Here is a 17891-nt window from a genome sequence, read left to right on the forward strand (position 1 = left end):
GCCTCCGCACCAGATGATTTGGAGTGATGTCAGCTTTCTCCACACTTGACTCTGAGGTTCTTTTTGCCACAGTTACTTGATGGGTACATCACTCAACGCCACTTCTTGTAAATGAGGCAGTAGTGATTCAGAAGCAGAATCTTCATTTATGTCAAACAACACTTTAGATTCAACACCACCCACTTTTATAAGATACAGTTTCTCTAGCTTTTGGAAACAATCCTACTCATATGTATAGTAGATTAATTATCGTCATAAGCAATTTATGGTTGCCAGCCATGCACAGAAAATGAAGACTAGTTGACATGAAATATATAAAAAGGAAAACATAATTTTAGGTCCTTGTATTTTGCTTACATTTTGCTATTGATTCTTATATTTTTTTTTGTGCTTTTTTTCCCTATACGTTTGTTTTTATTATTTTAAGTACTTTTATGAACAAAGTATAAAAATTTTAGAGGGATCTAAAATAATGAAAAATAAAAGTATAGGAACTAAAAACACTGAAAAAAATATAAAAACTAATAATAAAACACGAACAAAGTATAGGAATTTAAAGTTATATTTTTCCTGTATAAAATAAACACACTCATTTATCAAATCCGGGAAGAAGAAGTTGGTTTCTGTTGAGGAAACATTCCTTGAAAATGTTTCCATGGCACGACAGTTGACTATTCTCACTGTTTAGAGGGATGAAAAGTCAAATTCCTCCAGGGAGTAGCATGAAAGCTTCGAAAGATTTTCAGGAACGATAGTTTTCAAATGACTGGAAGGTCGTTTCTGGGCCATTTTTGCTGTATCAGTGAAAATTTCTTCCAAACTGTCACAGTCAGAAATCTCAACGCCTGTCAGCATGTGACAGGTGATGAGGGCAGGTACAAGTGTAGAAGAAGACCACATCTTTTTACTCTTACAATCTGTAGGTTCTGAAACGCCAATATTGAATCATTCTTATGTATGTGCTTCAAGTTGGGTGGGCAAATACGTACCGGTTCTCTCAGCATTGGTAGAGGATTATTCAAGTGTCCACACGTACGACTTCCTCTAACAAGTTGCAGTTTTCTATCCTTAATGCCTCCAGATGAACGAGTTCTTCAAGTAATACAGTGGAAAGTGGACTCTCGCGTGAACCACAATCAATGACTTGTAAGTCACTTAGATTCCCAAGTTTGAGAATTCCCCTTGGATCCTTGCTCCATTTGGATTTCAACCTAAGTAGACCGGGCAGTCTCAATATCTTTTTTTTATTATCGTCGTTATTGAACTTAAAATTCCTAATACCTTAAGACAAGGGAAGGAACAGAGAAAAAGGGGTTATGGTTCTGCAGTAAAATCATTTAAACAACTCAATAATTTATAAATTAATACTTAAACTATTTATAACTCTATCTACTTACGTGTAATAATAAACAAAAATATGAATAAATTATTAATTTATTCTAATTTTCATCATCACCATTCTCCTAAATCATGAAAATGTACTTTTTATGTATTATTTAAAAAATATTTTCTTGATTACTTTTAATCTTGAAGATAGATAACCTAAGTCTAGTGGACTATTATATGAAGTTTATTTAAGACTTTTCTTCAAGAGTTGAATTACTAACCAGGCTAATAGAAAGGAAGTAAAGAGAGCAAAATAAAGAGAAAGACAAACTCTTATACACTCATGTAATGTATTTAAACTCAATGTAGTGTTATGTAATAAGGCAATTATGACTTGAAGAAAAGGTTTAAAATATGCTACATAAATAATTAGGATGAAAATTAGTCATATTATAAACTTGTATCCCAATATTAAGCTAGCATTTAAGGCTTGTTAGAAGAGAAGAAAAGGAAAGATATCAAACAATAAGTAAGTACAAGTGACAGGAAAAGCCTAACTTAAAATTATAGAAAAAAACTTTGAACCTTTCAATATTAAAAAGCCGAAAAGAGATTTGGATGTTGGCCACTTTATGCTAAAGTTAAGCCTAACAAAAGTCAAGCAAATTAGACCAAAATACTTAGTTGTTTAATGGGCTTTATATTTTGAAATGTGAAGCCCAAGAGAAATTAAAGTTCTTTTTGCCAACCCAAGATAAAAAAGTTGCTTGGCCCGGTTCAACAAATCCGGCCTTTGGCGAAGTTTAAAAAAGAAATTGACACTGGGCTTTGTATTCTTGAATTGAGCCTAGTAAACTATCCTCCTTAAGCTTAAAAGAATTAAAGAATAGCTGTTGTGAAATTAATTAAATATTATTGAAATATTCTAAATTATTGTAATATTCTTTTTGGATACAATTACCCATGAATAATGGGCCGAGCCAAATTATTGCAATATTCTAAATTTATATGATTTATAACAAAAAATGTGACAAAAATCTAGGTGATTAGAGACATAAAACACACATTGGTAAAATGATAATATCAAAGATTAAATCAAAAATTATTTTTTAATATAAAGATCCAACTATAACTTTTTAAATTATGAGCACGAAATTATGAAAACCGTGAATCAACTTTTCACACCCACACACACACAGTTATATTAACTTTTATCTTAAAAAATGTAAAAGTTTAGAATCTTTGGACCTCTTAGAAGAGTTTGGAATGATTCTTCGCTTCGCTGCAGAACAAGAATGATGAGATGACGACGAAAAGAATTCAAAGAGAACATATAAATACTTGTTCTATTTGGAGGCATGCTTGTTCATTTCATTAGTTTAACTTTCAAGTATAGTGCCTATTAGTTTTCACGTGGTTAATTATATATTATTTGGTTGATTAATTAATATCAAAAATGGGGGAAGAAGCTGTTCCTGATCTCAGTAATAATGTTACATCAGTACTTGAATCGATGAATTTGGATTTCAAGCACTTAGCTGATGGTGTTGCTGTTGCTCTTCTTGTTATTGCCCTTTCGTCTGCATATTTCTACTGCTACAACTTGTTTCTTAAACCCAAGGGTGATCCATTAATTATTTCTTTATTATTATTGTTATTATTTTGTAGATTAATTGATTTTTGTGTATTAATTGATAATTGATTTATTTCAGCTTGTTTGGATCGTAAGAACTTCAGAGAATTCAAGCTTGTGAAGAAGACAAATCTGAGTCACAATTCTGCAAGATTTAGATTTGCTCTTCCTACACCTACTTCAGTTCTTGGCCTTCCTATTGGAAAACATATTAAATGCAGGTCCTTTATTTGTTTATTTATTTATTTATTTTGATGACAAAATCCATTGGAGAAAGAAATATATATATAGGATAGATAGGATGAGTCTCTCTTCTTCCTTGTTTATATTGTCATTCTTTTTTTCTACAAGATTTTAAGCTAGAGATTTTTTTTATGTATATTGTTATATGAATGGATTAAATTCAAACATTGTCGAACTCACTTGAAAATAACTCTCCTAAAAGTATTTTTTTTATTTTAATAAGTATTTTAAGTTAGAGAATTTTGATTCACTCTTTATAATTATTTTTCTTATAAGGGCTTCTTCGGCTTCAACTTGACTAACACCCTCTAAATAAGAGAAAATATTTTCTTGTTGCCTAAAACTGGTAATTTTCAATCACATGTTTAGAAAATTAAATAATTGTGCGAACTGGCTTGCTTATCAAGTTTCAAATAATAATATTGATGTTTTGATTTTTGACAATCCACCAATAAGGTGTTGATTTTTTATGAGTCTGCAACTTTTTCTCATTACATGGTTATCTGTGGCTTTATATTTTAAAAAAAATTGATAATTTTCACCATCTTGAATAAGTCTAAAAAACATAAGGTCAAGCATGAAAAAAATCATATTTCTCCTCATAATTGCACTTTTTTGGGTAGCTGGAATAGACCCTAGAAAGTCTAGGTCTCCTCTCACCCATTCCTTTACCTTGTTGATTTTTCTCACCTACCAAACATGGTAGAAGAAAATCAACTATATTGTATTATATTTGCTCTTAGGTATACTATCCTAATTTTTAAATATTTTGGGATCTATTTATGATAAATTTTACCATCCCTATATTATTTAATATATATAAATTTTCAATTTGTCAATTTTTTTGTATTAAAAATATTAAAAAAATCAAACAGATAAAAAAATTACACATTTGTGTTTCAAACTGCTGTTCTGTACATTTTCTTGTATTTTTCCAGCAAGAAAATTTTGATGTTTAGATTAAAGATGAAACCTATTTTTGATCCAAACAAAATATAAAACTTGGATGCTTCATTATATTGTGTAAGCAGGGGAAGAGATAGCCAAGGAGAGGAAGTCACCAGACCATATACCCCAATCACTTTGGATTCAGATGTTGGCTACTTTGAATTGGTGGTAAAGGTATTATACATATATTAAGATTAAATTGTCTAACTTATTATAAATTTTACTAAAATCATATTTCTTTAGTTTAAAACATATGAAAATATGTCCTGAAACAAAATAAAATATCTTACATTCAGTTCTAGTTTATTTTATTAATTTATTTTGGACAATTTTACATAAAATTAATAGAAATAAGACAAAGGGACAATTGGTTTCTGATTAAGAAAAAAGTAGCTTTTAGATAATTTAGATATTTTATAAAAAGATATTTATTCTATAAAGATTTAATAAAAAGTATAAATTTTTTAAATTTGGTTATAAGAATAAAAAAGTACTCCTCTATTCAAAAATGTAAGGTATTTTTAACCTAATCTCATCCCCTACTAAAGTAGTTACCTACTTTCAAACTAACTCTATCTTTTTATATTTACTCCTATTAAATACCTTACAATAAATATAAAGTTATTATTAATAAGAACACTTTTAAAAAAATGACAATGATTATATCTTAAAAAACTAAAAATACTTTATATTTTTTAAAATTCAACTTATCAAAAAAATGCTTTTCATTTTTTAACAGAGAGTAATTATTAGTTATTTATTTTTTAATTTTGTGTTATCATCCTTCATTTCTATTTTATAAAAATAATTTATTATTTAATTATTTTAAAATTTTATAATATTATCCCATATTTTTAAAAAATTATTATCAACCATAGCACCATATTATTTTAACTTCTCAAAATAACTTATTAAAATAATTAAATGTTTTTTATTTTAATTATTTTTAAAATTTTAAGAAAATATTGTAAAATCTCACAAAATAATTTTCTTAACAAATAATTTTTTCATGAAATAAGCTAAAAAACAAACGGGTCTAAATTATATTTATTTTATATAATTTCTAAATATATAATTTTTGATACCTTACACATGAAAATAATTTTAAAATTGTTATTTTATTCCTCTATCAAAATAATATATATATATACTCCCCGTTCAAAAATATAAGGCATTTTTTTGAGGAATTAGATATTTAAAAATGTAAGATATTTTTAATCTTTCGAGGTGTAGTCATTACCTTTTTTTAAAAGTGCCCCTATTGATAATAATTTTATATTTATTATAAGATATTTAATAGGGATAAATATAAAAAAGATTGGGTTAGTTGAAAAGTAGGTAACTACTTTATTAGAGGATAAAATTTGGTTAAAAATATTTTATATTTTTAAACTGAGAGAGTATATATTGGCCAATATATTATATACACACACATTAAAGTAAGATAATTTTTATTTAAATGAGGAAAATGTAAATTTAACAAAACTCATATTAAATATTGTATGATTTATGTATAAACTAAAATGATATATATCATCTCAGATTTGCATATTTAAATTTAAATTTAGTATAACTTTGCAGATGTATCCAAAAGGAAGGATGTCTCACCATTTTAGAGAGATGAAAGAAGGTGATTGCTTGGCCGTCAAGGGTCCTAAGGTACTTTTATATATATATATCCACTTTTAAAAGTAGTGTAAAATTATGTTTTAATTACTTGTATAGGTTTTCAATTTTATTTTTAAGTATTTTTGGCATTTAGTCTCTCCACTATTAAAATTATATTATGAGACATCTTATTAGTACTATTGTGTGTGTATTCAATATTAATGTTCTCCTTTCCCTTATTCTATTTATTCAAATCTAATACATTATTGGCTTGAATATGTGCAGTTCTCTGTAACATTATATATCAATACATCCTCAAAAAGGAAAAATATCAGAGGTAGAAGGTCAAATATAAAATTACTTTCACATTTATTTACCCATTAAATACCCAACATCCAACTTTTTAATTTGAAAAGTCTTGAATTCCACCTTCACGTAAATTTGTTTTCCAAAAAGTCCTTTTGGATAAAAATTAATACTTAAATAATTTTGGGCTTCCTGAAAGTGCAAATAAAGATTTTTGAAGTGTTAATATGTAATTTGAACCTTGAATTATAGGTTTAAAGGTAATTTAAATCCTAAACTCATATTTAATACATTCTGAATACTAAACAATTAAATTTATAGCAATTTCACTTCAACCATTAAATTAAATCAAATGACCGTTACTTTTTAAAACAAAAGACGTAATGTACAATTTTTCTCAAATTTTACTCTCCCTTTATCCTTCTCTCTTTTGATTTAACAATGAGGACAAAATTATTTCAAATTTAATTATTTAGGATTTATAATATACCAAATATGAATTTAAAGTTTAAATCACTCGTAGATATATAGTTCAAGGTTCAAATTGTGTATTAATTTTATTTTAAATGTGAAATGTTGAGTTACCAAATAGGGCCTAAGTTTAGTGTCAATTTAGAGATGAATAATATGATGGAGAGAATAACAACAAAAATATTTTAATAATTGAGAGATTAAATAAAAAATTTTATCTATAAATTATTTTCTTGTCTCAAATAATTTGAAATTGTTTGATTGATCAACTATAAAATTAATTTAATTTAGTTTGTTATTTCCTGATAAGTTTTATCATATAAAAGCTCAAAAAGCAAGGAAAAGGAAAACCCATTCAATAATGGGCTATGATTCAATGTGGTCGTTTATAGGGACGTTTCAGTTACAAACCAAATCAAGCTCGCGCGTATGGAATGCTCGCTGGAGGTTCTGGCATCACCCCAATGTTTCAGGTACAATTTTTTTAAATAAATTATAATTATAATTAAGGACACACTAATAGCTTTTTTGAAAAAATATATTTTTGGTCTCTACATTTTACTCAAGTTTTATTATAATTTTTTACATTTTTTTTAATATTTTAGGTCTCTACACTTTTATTTTTCAGTGCTCTAGATCCTTTTATAAATAATATTATAGAGATTTAAAATACCAAAAATAAAAATATAAGGACTTAGAATATTAAAAAAATACAGGAACCTATAGCAAAATTTCAAAAGGAACCCAAAGTTATGTTTTCTTAGTTTTTTTTATTTTATAACTTATAAATAGTATAATTAAATAAATGCCTATTCTTGGACATCTACAAGAAATCTCAAGCAAATCACACCATTTGTAATTTATAAATAGCATAAATTTTATTATGGATGCATTTTTAAATTTATTTGAAATTTTATTTTTTTAATTCTATTTTATCTTCTTTGCCTTATCTCAAATATATTCTATTCTTCCACGTTTATTTTATTTCAATTTAACCTCCTAATTTTATAAAGAGTTAAGGGCCAATTTCACTTTTAAACTATATATCTAAAAATGTTTGAGATTTTAAACTCATTTTTGAAGTGATATTTTTTTTTAATTTTTAAAAATAGTACAACATCATCTCTACCATTAATAAAAATTAACTTTCATTAGTTGTCCTAAAATAAGAAAGAAAATTATAAAAAGATTCAAAAATTACAGACAATGACCTAAAAAATTATTAAAAAATAACTAAGAAATTACAGAAAATGATTAAGAAAATTTTCTTGATTCTTTTTCTATAATGTTTGAGGTTATATTATATAATTTGCTAATCAATTAACAATCAAAGTCAGCTCTTATTAACAATAAAGGCAAAGGCGGTGGCGACGTTACATCATTTTTGGAAGTTAAAAAAGAATATTATATCAAAAATAAATTTAAAATCTCAAACAAACTTACTTATAATTTAGGAACAAAATTACCACTTAATGTTTTTATGAATGTTTGCAGAACGTGCTAAAGAAGTCAGTTTTCTCCTATGCTCCGCTTAATTTAAGATCAGGTTTCAAAATTGTACAAAATGAAACATGAAATGAAAATAAGAAATTACATTAAAGTAATAATTTTTGAAGCCACGTGTATTAAATTAAAGTAGAATTAAACATGAAGGGTTATTAAATTAATTATATTTATTTCAGCCATTAATTAGGACCATGACATGCATGTATCTGTACGTGTTTATATTTCTTGCAGATCACACGAGCCATACTAGAAAATCCAAAAGACAAAACGAAACTGAACCTTATTTATGCCAATGTTACAGTGGATGACATTCTACTAAAGGTACAGTATTGTTAATTAGTGTTGAAAGCTAATTGTCCATGTAAATAAAAAGAAAAAAGAAAGAAAGAAAGAAAAACACACACACACAATGAACAATATTTATCTATTTTTTTCACAAGTCTAGAGAAGTATATGGGACACACATCTTAGATAAAATTTAAAAATTTAAATCATCATTTAAAATTATTATTATTATTATTATTATCAGTATTTTATATACTATATATATATATATAAACCTTGTAAATGACTTTGGTTTTGCCATATCACATGTTGATTTCTCACACATCACTTTTATTTGATATGGGCAGAATATTACGTTGCTGCTCGACAGTTAAAGTCAAAATAATGCTATTACCCATTCTTTTTTTTGTCTGGGTTATCTAGTAAAGATATCTTTGCATAGTTAGCATTGCCTTTGAAAAATATAAATTTTTTTATATATTAATCAGAAAATTCGAAATTTAATAGTCAAAGCTAAATATACACGTTCTTAATCCCAAAGCTAATTCTCAAAGGCTCTACTAATCTCACAACTCACTCTCACTTTTTTTATGATGACAATACACCCAAAAATGTTTGCCTATACTCATTAAGACAATAAAATATATATACTATCAATTATAACAACAAACATTCTCCCACTAAGTGAAGTTAGATACATGAATTGTACATATTAATCAAAAAAAAAAAAATTGTACATCACCATTATGCTCTCTACCTTTTACCAAGATTTTACAAATGCTAACTAAAATATTTTCATCAATATTTTTTATAGGTATTTTCTTTAACCTTCTTCTATCCCTTTTAAAAAAGCTCAAAATTATTCGTTCTACTTTCTTCACTAGCGTCTCCTTCAATCCTCATTATACATGTTCAAACTATCTTAAATTAATTTTTTTATCATTTTTCATTCAATAGGTGCTACACGTACACTCATCTTGAATTGTATCTTTACATGTATACCAACACATTCATTTCAACATTCTCCTCTCTACTACTTCAATTTTATACTCTTACGATTCCGTTAAAGCGCAAACATTCACCTCCATATAACATAGCTGATCTCATGACATTTTGATAAACCTTCCACTCTATCAATTATTAAAAGAATCAAATTTAAATTACTTGCACACATAAAGGTATGAAATTCGGTGCTGGCTTCAATCCTTTTTTAGTTTGGTTTCTGTGTGATTGGTGCAGGAAGAAATTGATGAGTTGGCAAGCAAGTATCCTGACCGTTTCAAAGTTTACTATGTTCTAAATCAGGTTTGTTGCTTTTCTTCAATTCCCTATTGCATCCTAACACACATCAAAAGAAAAGAAAATTAAGACATTTACATATGTTTCTTGTAATAGTGAGTATGCCCTCTTTCTTAAACTTAAAGCATTAATTTCAGTTTTTATTTTTTTATTTTTTGGTGAAACATTAATTTTAGTTTCATGTATGCATATGCTATGTCAAAATTATACTGGCAATAACAGTATCTTATAATGGTCGGTAAAAAATAATAATAATGATAATGATAATAATACCTTATAAGCTAAGTAAGTAACGAGGAATTCAATGCCTCTTGAGTTTGAATTTTGTTAATGAAAAGAGTTTTGGAACATTGAATGGGTCCACCCGACTGGGCTTGACTTAGGTTGTGGAGGGCGAAGTCCAAGGGTAGAATGCAAATTCTAAAGACTATACAAGACTTTTTTTTTTTTTTTAAAGAAAAAAAGTACATTGATAGTTATAAGAATAAAATTTATGAAAAATGAAAGAAAATGATTATCCAGAATCAATATCTGCTGCATTTTATACTTAATAAACATTATACTTTCATCTGAATGAAGGATGCAAGTCAGAAGGATGTTTACAAGCTTTTAATTAATAACAAAAGTTTAATTTCCTCCAAAACTATAAAAGAAATCCACAATCATGACTATAACATATTTACTACCACTATTATCACTCAAACAAGAAGGAAGAATAAGTTTAACGAATTTACTTTCAATCATTTGATTACCCTAATCAAGTTTCAAAGAAATATTCAAATATAAACAAAAAAGTCCATCACTATGTTTAACTTTGCGATCATTATTCACCTTACTTCTACAAGAAAACTAAATATTCTTTTTCACAATAATTTATTAATTTGATATTATTATATGCTATTAGAGAAAATAACAATTTATTTTATTTTCCTTCCCACACTTGGCAGCCTCCTCAACCATGGAATGGTGGGGTTGGGTTCATATCAAAGGAAATGATTCAAACCCATTGTCCTGCACCTGCATCTGATATCCAGGTATGTTTAATACTGCCTCCAGTCCAAAATATAAACTGCTTCAACAATAATCCGTATACCAATAAAATTCTTGTTCTAATATAACATATATATTGTTTTCCTTTTTTTTACCCTTAGTCCCAATTATCAATGATGAGTGAAAAGAATGTCATAAATTCACACAACTTAGGTTGATAAATGCAATGTGTAAAAGGGGAAAAACATTTCTACACCTACTAAGTTAATTATATTTTGAACCAAAATCAACTGAAAGATAATGCTTATATTTTGGATCAGAAAGAGTACAATTGGAATGAATTTCTTTTTCATATAACCAACAGTTTCAATATTAGTCTTTTTGTCAAAGTGATCAATAAAAAAATAAGATTCAAGTGCAACAAGTGTGTTTTCTTCAGAGATTCCCTAATGCATTTACAAAGTTCCAAACACTAAAACTAAAGAAGATTAACAATTCAAGAATAGAGATATTAATCTTCTCTTCTCATTTTTGCACAAGATTTTGCTTCACGGTCATATTATGATCCTTATTAATTGTTACATTTTGCAGATACTAATGTGTGGTCCACCAGCAATGAATAGAGCCATGGCTGCTCACCTTGATGCACTTGGCTACGCACCAAATATGCAGTTTCAGTTCTGATTGTTTTCCTTTTCTCTTTGAAATGGTTGTTGCTATTTTTTATTTAATGATTTGTATCTCATATATCTAAGAATTATAGCAAATAATAATAATAAAATGGAAAAGATTGTTGCAAGACAAAGTTTGACATCACTGCAACTATTGTCATTGTTCATTTTAAGCTTTTATCCCTCATTAAACCTTTTTTTTTTTTTTGTTAACATTAAACCAGAATGATATAAGTTATATGTAGTATAAAAAGTATGGTTTTAAATATTTCTATAACAGCATTGTTTCAGCTAATTGGCTAAGCATATATATAATCCCCAGGAAAAAAAAAGGGTGATAAAAAAGAAAAGAGCATGAGTAAATTGATGTTTCTGAATCGCAATAACCCCTTAAATATCTGTAACTGAACATGGATCAAATGTACATTATGAAACAGTGTGGAATCAATATCCAAACTCTTACCTCAACTTCAGCATTTGGATTCGCGTGCATTACAGTGTTATAGGAAGAGTTAGAAGCCCAAAACACTGCTGATTAACGAGATTGGGAAGCAATTTGGATATGTATTAAGTCTGTCAGCTCAATCCGGGAATGTAAACTCTGCAATTGCAATGACAAAGTCTTATCAACTTTTATTTCTCAAAAAAATGACCTCAAGACTGCCCCGGATTTTTAAAACAATTATTAGTTGCTACTGGAAAGCATACTTCTAAAAAATATTTACTGCCTGGTACTTAAGGAAGGAGAAAATTGGGCCAAAATCAAACTAGAATCATATGTAGGAGCCAAATATTAGAATCATATGTAGGGAGTCTTATTATATGACTAGAAAAATCAGGGCCTGAATATATATTACCTTATTTGCAAAAAAGAAGCTAACATTTACTACCCACGAGCATGGCTTGCCTTTATCCATGAGGCATAAATTCCATTTTCTTTCACTCTGCATAAATGCAAATAAAGGAATGGTCCATTATCACAAAAACTTCTTTTGTATATGAATGTAAGACTTGATTTTCTTTTCTTTTATTGGTCAAATATAAGACTCAACTAAAAACATGCACATTCAACTGCATAAAAACAAGAATGCAGACACAAATAAATTATATATATATATATATATATATTCATTCAAGAAAAGGCCAGGAATAAACAATGAATCTTTTAGGTACTTGATGCAAAGGAGTTAAATGGTTATATATTTACAATATAGGTACTTGATGAAAATGAAAAGTCTAGGAATAATAAACAAGCATTAGTAAATACATGCAGATTAACATTGCACATTAGTTAACTGAAGCCTCCCCCACCCCCCTCTTTTTTCCTTTTTTTTTTCTTTTCGTTGGGGATGGGGCGACATTCATCAATTAGTCAAGCTCAATTTGTCCATAAAGTATAGAAAGTTTACTTACAAATGCATGTCATCTTGATTGATATCAGGGAATAAATTAATATAAAAGCGAAACCCATCAGGGCTAATATCTCTGCAGAGTAAACCTGAAAATGATTTGACATTTTATCAGTTCATAGTTATGTCAACAAGAATATTGAAGAGTTGAATGGCTGCATACCCTTGCTCTCGGCAGCAAGGAGATGCTCCTTTGCCATTGCCGGGGCAACTCCTAGTGTCCTTGCAGCATCACCAGCACCTATCCCAGCTCGGAGAGCATCAGGCTTCAGAACAAGCATCCTTATTTTAGCAAAAACCTGCACCCAGGAGCCTTAGCTACATAAGTTTGATTTTCCAAGGGAAGCACAGTTATTTGAAATCAGAATACTCGTAAATACTCCCTCCGGTCCCATTTATAAGTCCAATTTTAGAAGGTGTATTTGGTCCCATTTATAAGTCACGGTGCGTCTTTTTAGGTAATATTTGAGAGGTATTTCCAAAATTACCCTTCATGAGAGAGAAAAAGTAACATGACATTACTTTTTAGATTTGTTATATAGGGGCATGTTTGGAATTTTACTTACTTTTATTCCTTGTACTTTTATTGTATTGGTATTGATGAGATTGGTAGAAATGACTTATAAATAGGACCGGAGGGAGTATAAATAGCTGGACTAGGGTTTCAATCACGACAGTTACCCTGATAGGTAAAATCACAAAGAGAGATTGATATAAACCCATCTTTTAAATAACCAAGTAAGACGACACATTGGAATTAAATAATAAATTGCAATTAATCAGGTAGTGCCGCAGATGCTAGCAGATATCCTAATTTCCTAACCTTGGTCTTTTCTTTTAATGTTTGTTATTATCGTCGTTATTGAACTTAAAATTCCGAATACCTCAAGGCAAGGGAAAGAACAGAGAAAAGGAATTATGGCTCTGCAGTAAAATCATTTAACCAACTCAATATCTTATAAATCAATACTTAAACTATTTAATGAAAAAAAAATAGCATTGAAAATTTATTAACTTTTTAAGTCAGTATGACATAACTTGCACAGTACATATTCTTTACAGTAATAATCCCCCCGTTTTATCCGGTATGCAAATAGAGTTTCATAACGTCACTTCCAGAAGATGAATGGAAAGATGATTTTTCAAAGGTAATCACAACATGACAACCTACATTTTTTTTTTCCGGTCAATACATAATACCTTATATTGACTACTCCCAAAAGAGAGAAATCGACTTTGAAAAAACAATAAAGATAACAGATAGAAAAAATCACCTCCTCATCGCTATGGGATTTATTCTGTATTACCATGACTCCACTATCAAACTTACGTAGTAGCACTGGGCTGAAATAATGAATGAGATAGTTAACGTACAAAATACATTTAAGAGAACACCAATCATCTTGAAAAAAGTAGAACTCCTTGAAGTATGATTTAATCTGACCTACTGACAATGTTTGCACTACAGAACCAATAAACAAATGCACCAATACACGGGTAAAAATCACAATGTTATACATACACATCAAACTTTTCCCAAAGCATGCAAGCTTGCAACAAGTCATCAGGTGAGATCAATTCTGCACGAAAAGCAGATCAGCCAACCAAAACAGGGAGGTATAGACAATTTTGCCAAGAAACAAAAGGCTATCATATCCACAGAAATATAAAAGCTAGGGGTGTTGACCAACACCTGTGCCACGAGCACGATTGAAGAGGCAGTAGATATCAATGAGGTTGATCATTCCTCCAGCTCTGTCAAGTGGAATTTTAACAAAATCTGCCAACTATGCATTAGCAAGAAAAAATTAGTATTTTAAAACTACATTGAAAAATGTGAAAAAGAAATCTGAGTCAAAAAGAACAGGTAATACTGTAGCATTGAAAACATTGAGACCATAAAAATTATCTGTTACTTCTATGTAATGATGAAAAACATACCAATTCATAAGCATGCACAATGAAAAGCCAAAAAAAAAAAGTATGATAACCATATGTCAAAGTTAAAAACCTAAAAATCCATACCAACCACCCCAAATATTAGAGGGAGAAAGTTTCAATGAGCTTAAGCCTTGCACGAGATTCTGATCAACATAATAACGAAGTCCTTCATAATCCATAAAAGCAGATAGTAGACGGCCTGTCTTCCAACCTCCATTCTCCTCACATAATTTGAACTATATTGCGATTTAAATGAGGAATCAAAGTGCAAATCATTTTAAAGGAAGGACTACTGTAGATCTGAATGGTCCTGAATGATGGGAGGAGACTACAAAGCAATAGATTATGGAGTTCAAAAACTAGTGAACAAGTGATTTTACCGTTTCTACAGATATCAAGAGTACAAAGGCACTTTAAAATTCATTTACACTTGTATGATTGGCTGGAAAGAAAAATGGATTCTTTTCACACAAACAGAAGTCAAATGTCATCTTCCGATCAAGGGCTTGGAATTATGCTGAATTTTTTTGGTCTCAAACCTTCAATCATCATCCTTGGAATTCCTCTATTAAACAAACTAGTAATATAAGGCTCCATGGTCAAATCCATTGCTCTCATCCATTCAACAAAAAACAATCTTTAAAATGCTTGGACAAAACAAGAAATCCTTCTTAAAATGAACATCTTAGTTGAAAAGCAATAAGACTTGACTGAATTAGCAGAGAATAAAAGAGAAGGACAATAACCTGGCGAGATAACTGCTGATGATACAAAGCACCAGCAGATTCTTTCGTAACAGGTGATATAATACCAACACTCAATAGCCAATCTTGCATCTCTTCCTTTGAACCCATCTCCTCATCGTTTGCTTCATTGGTTTGAGAATTTGATCCAGACAAAAGTTTTAGCCTCATTTTCTCTGCTAGTGTCACCATCTCTTTAGCCTTGCTCTGTAATCCCAACATCAAGCCAAAACAACTTAACACAAAAGTCCAAAACACAACGAGTTAATCAATAAATTAACTACAGAACTTATAGTAGACCTAACCACAATGCTGCCACGATCAAGTAGGAGAAAGGTGACATCTCTTTAAACAATATTAAGGTAAACCCGGCTGGCAAGCTTAGCAATACAATTAACAGAAAAATTACTTTTTATGTGGAGCATTAGAAAATATATTGAATGAATAATTTAACTCATCTTGCTGATATGGATCAGATTGTCATTTCCATTTTTATCTAAAAAGGACTGCTTGCTCAATGAGTTAATGGATAAAGGAACAATTTATAATCCATACCATGAGACTACACATATTATAGAAGAGCAAAAGTAGGATTTAAGATCCAATTAAAGAGGTGGTAGAGGAGGAAGGATTTTCGGACACCTCTCCTAGTGTGATCAACATGTAGAGTTGTCAGCATGCATACAGTAGTAACAAATCTAAGTTTCTGTTCTAAAGTTGTATCTTAGTAAAGCTACAATGATTTTAAGAAAAAAAGACAATAGAAAATGGGAGTGCTCTGAAGCAAACATCAGACAAAATTCTAAGGACATTAAATACTACAGCAAACTTGAGTTCTGGTGCACAATAAAATTCGATATATTCCTCTCTTCAATTTTCAATATAACAAGGCCATTGCCCTCATAAACTGCAACCATATAAGTTTAACATAATGCACCATTCCTTTCTGACTTCTCGCAATAGATTGTCAGAAATTAAGAGCATAAGTGGACGTATTACCATGAGAGCATTCAAATCCTGGAAAGCTTCCTGCAAGGTTCTATCTGTGCTCTCCCAACTTTCCTGCTCCTTCCTCAATATTCCCGACACACCCACCATCCTCAAGGTCCCATCACTTGAAAACATCCCGCTAGAAGAAGCATTCGAACCTGACCCAGAACTTGAACTCGGCTCACTCTGCAACTCCCAAGCCCTCGCCCGCCAACTCTCCCAAAATTTCGACAAGAAAACATCACTGTCCCCCTTGCCTCTCATGACGATCGTCACCACCACCGATCTGGATATCGAACCCGAGTCAGTAACCCGACCATCTGACGATAAAGAGAGCTGGAAACGTATCCTTGGGGAAGCAAACATGGATTTGAGAGATTTTTTGGGAGTGAAAATGTGGGAGATTGCGCCTAGAGGAATCGCGGAGGCGGAGCTTCCAGTGGCGGTGGCGGAATCAAGTAGCCACAGTAAGCGGTGCGTGGTGAGGATGAGGATGCCTGATTTGAGATGAGGAAAGGAACTGGAGGGATCATCTTCGCAAAGAAGATCTACAGAGGAGAGAAGATAACATTCAATTTCATTAGGGAGAAGCACAGGTCGACCGCTTCCGGTGAGCTCAACCGCCGGCAAGCAGTGTCTGGCCATGGGATAGTCGCTGGTCAGCGACAAGATTTGGCGTCTTTTCAAAGCTTCCCCACAAATTCTGAAGAAAACGATCTTGCGGAAGTACAAGTTTAAATCCTATGATTATATATTGTACAAGGGTAGGGAAAAATTACAGCTACTGGGTGGTGGAGTCCAAAAACATTGGCCAATGGCCATTGCGTTCCGATGGCCAGTGTGCGCTGAATCACGATATCAGATTCTTAGCAACCAGATTGATTTTAATCCCTTGCGTTGCTCCCGATAATTTTGACTGATCAAATAAGATGGGTGTTAAATAAAGATAAATAAGTTCATGGATATGTTGAAGTGTCATAGAAACAATTGGTTATAAATAAATGGTTACATAATTGTTGGATCAACATTGTGGAAGATTTTAGTAAAGACAACATTGGTGATAAAGTTGGGAATACAGGCAAATCTGACTCTTATAGGCTCGATCTTTAAGAGCCTGAGCCTAAAATCCGGTTCTCTATTCTGAATCATATTTTTTAAGTCTGACTCTTATGTGAAGGGCTTATGGTCGAGCTCGCAAGCTTTTTTTCAAAAAAATAAAAAAATAAAAATAAAATTAAACATTATAAATTAATTAAAATATTCTGAAATTAAAAATAAAATTCTCATAATTTTTTAAAAATTAAACAACATACATTTAGAAATCTAATAATAAAATTTAAATCTTGGTTAAAAAATAATTTATTTTTTATAAATACACAAACATAATAATTATAGAAAAATAAAAAATATCAGGAATTTTATACTATACACTAGTATTTATTAAATTATATTAAATCAATTTTAAAATAAATTAAAATTAATAATAATATAATATGTGTAGGATCAAGTGAGCAGGTCATTG

General features: G+C 30.0%; 2 protein-coding genes across 5 annotated transcripts; one reads left to right on the top strand and one right to left on the bottom strand.

The window, feature by feature from the left end:
• Positions 1-726: 726 nt before the first annotated feature.
• Positions 727-11431, top strand: LOC129294950 (NADH--cytochrome b5 reductase 1-like). Of its 3 annotated transcripts, XM_054933418.1 has the most exons (10): positions 727-875; positions 970-1146; positions 3039-3180; positions 4234-4324; positions 5732-5809; positions 6928-7008; positions 8273-8362; positions 9566-9631; positions 10573-10659; positions 11207-11431. In XM_054933418.1, exons 2-10 carry the CDS (start codon positions 1140-1142, stop codon positions 11297-11299), a joined length of 735 nt encoding a protein of 244 aa, XP_054789393.1. In that variant the 5' UTR covers positions 727-875; positions 970-1139; the 3' UTR covers positions 11300-11431. The 3 variants fall into 3 exon arrangements, with proteins under 3 accessions (XP_054789393.1, XP_054789391.1, XP_054789390.1); XM_054933416.1 differs by having other exon boundaries at positions 739-1146; XM_054933415.1 differs by lacking the exons at positions 727-875; positions 970-1146 and adding an exon at positions 2257-2948.
• Positions 10409-17257, bottom strand: LOC129294949 (vacuolar protein sorting-associated protein 36-like). 2 transcript variants are annotated; one of them, XM_054933413.1, is made up of 10 exons: positions 16379-17257; positions 15383-15586; positions 14389-14482; positions 14218-14275; positions 13970-14039; positions 12859-12994; positions 12700-12784; positions 12144-12230; positions 11750-11887; positions 10409-10648 (listed from the first exon to the last, which is right to left on the bottom strand). In XM_054933413.1, exons 1-8 carry the CDS (start codon positions 17012-17014, stop codon positions 12173-12175), a joined length of 1341 nt encoding a protein of 446 aa, XP_054789388.1. In that variant the 5' UTR covers positions 17015-17257; the 3' UTR covers positions 10409-10648; positions 11750-11887; positions 12144-12172. The 2 variants fall into 2 exon arrangements, with proteins under 2 accessions (XP_054789388.1, XP_054789389.1); XM_054933414.1 differs by having other exon boundaries at positions 10409-10694.
• Positions 17258-17891: the final 634 nt, after the last annotated feature.

Source organism: Prosopis cineraria, unplaced genomic scaffold (assembly GCF_029017545.1).
Source record: "Prosopis cineraria cultivar Desert tree isolate PC_DT_omini unplaced genomic scaffold, ASM2901754v1 PC26, whole genome shotgun sequence".
NCBI lineage: Eukaryota > Viridiplantae > Streptophyta > Magnoliopsida > Fabales > Fabaceae > Prosopis > Prosopis cineraria.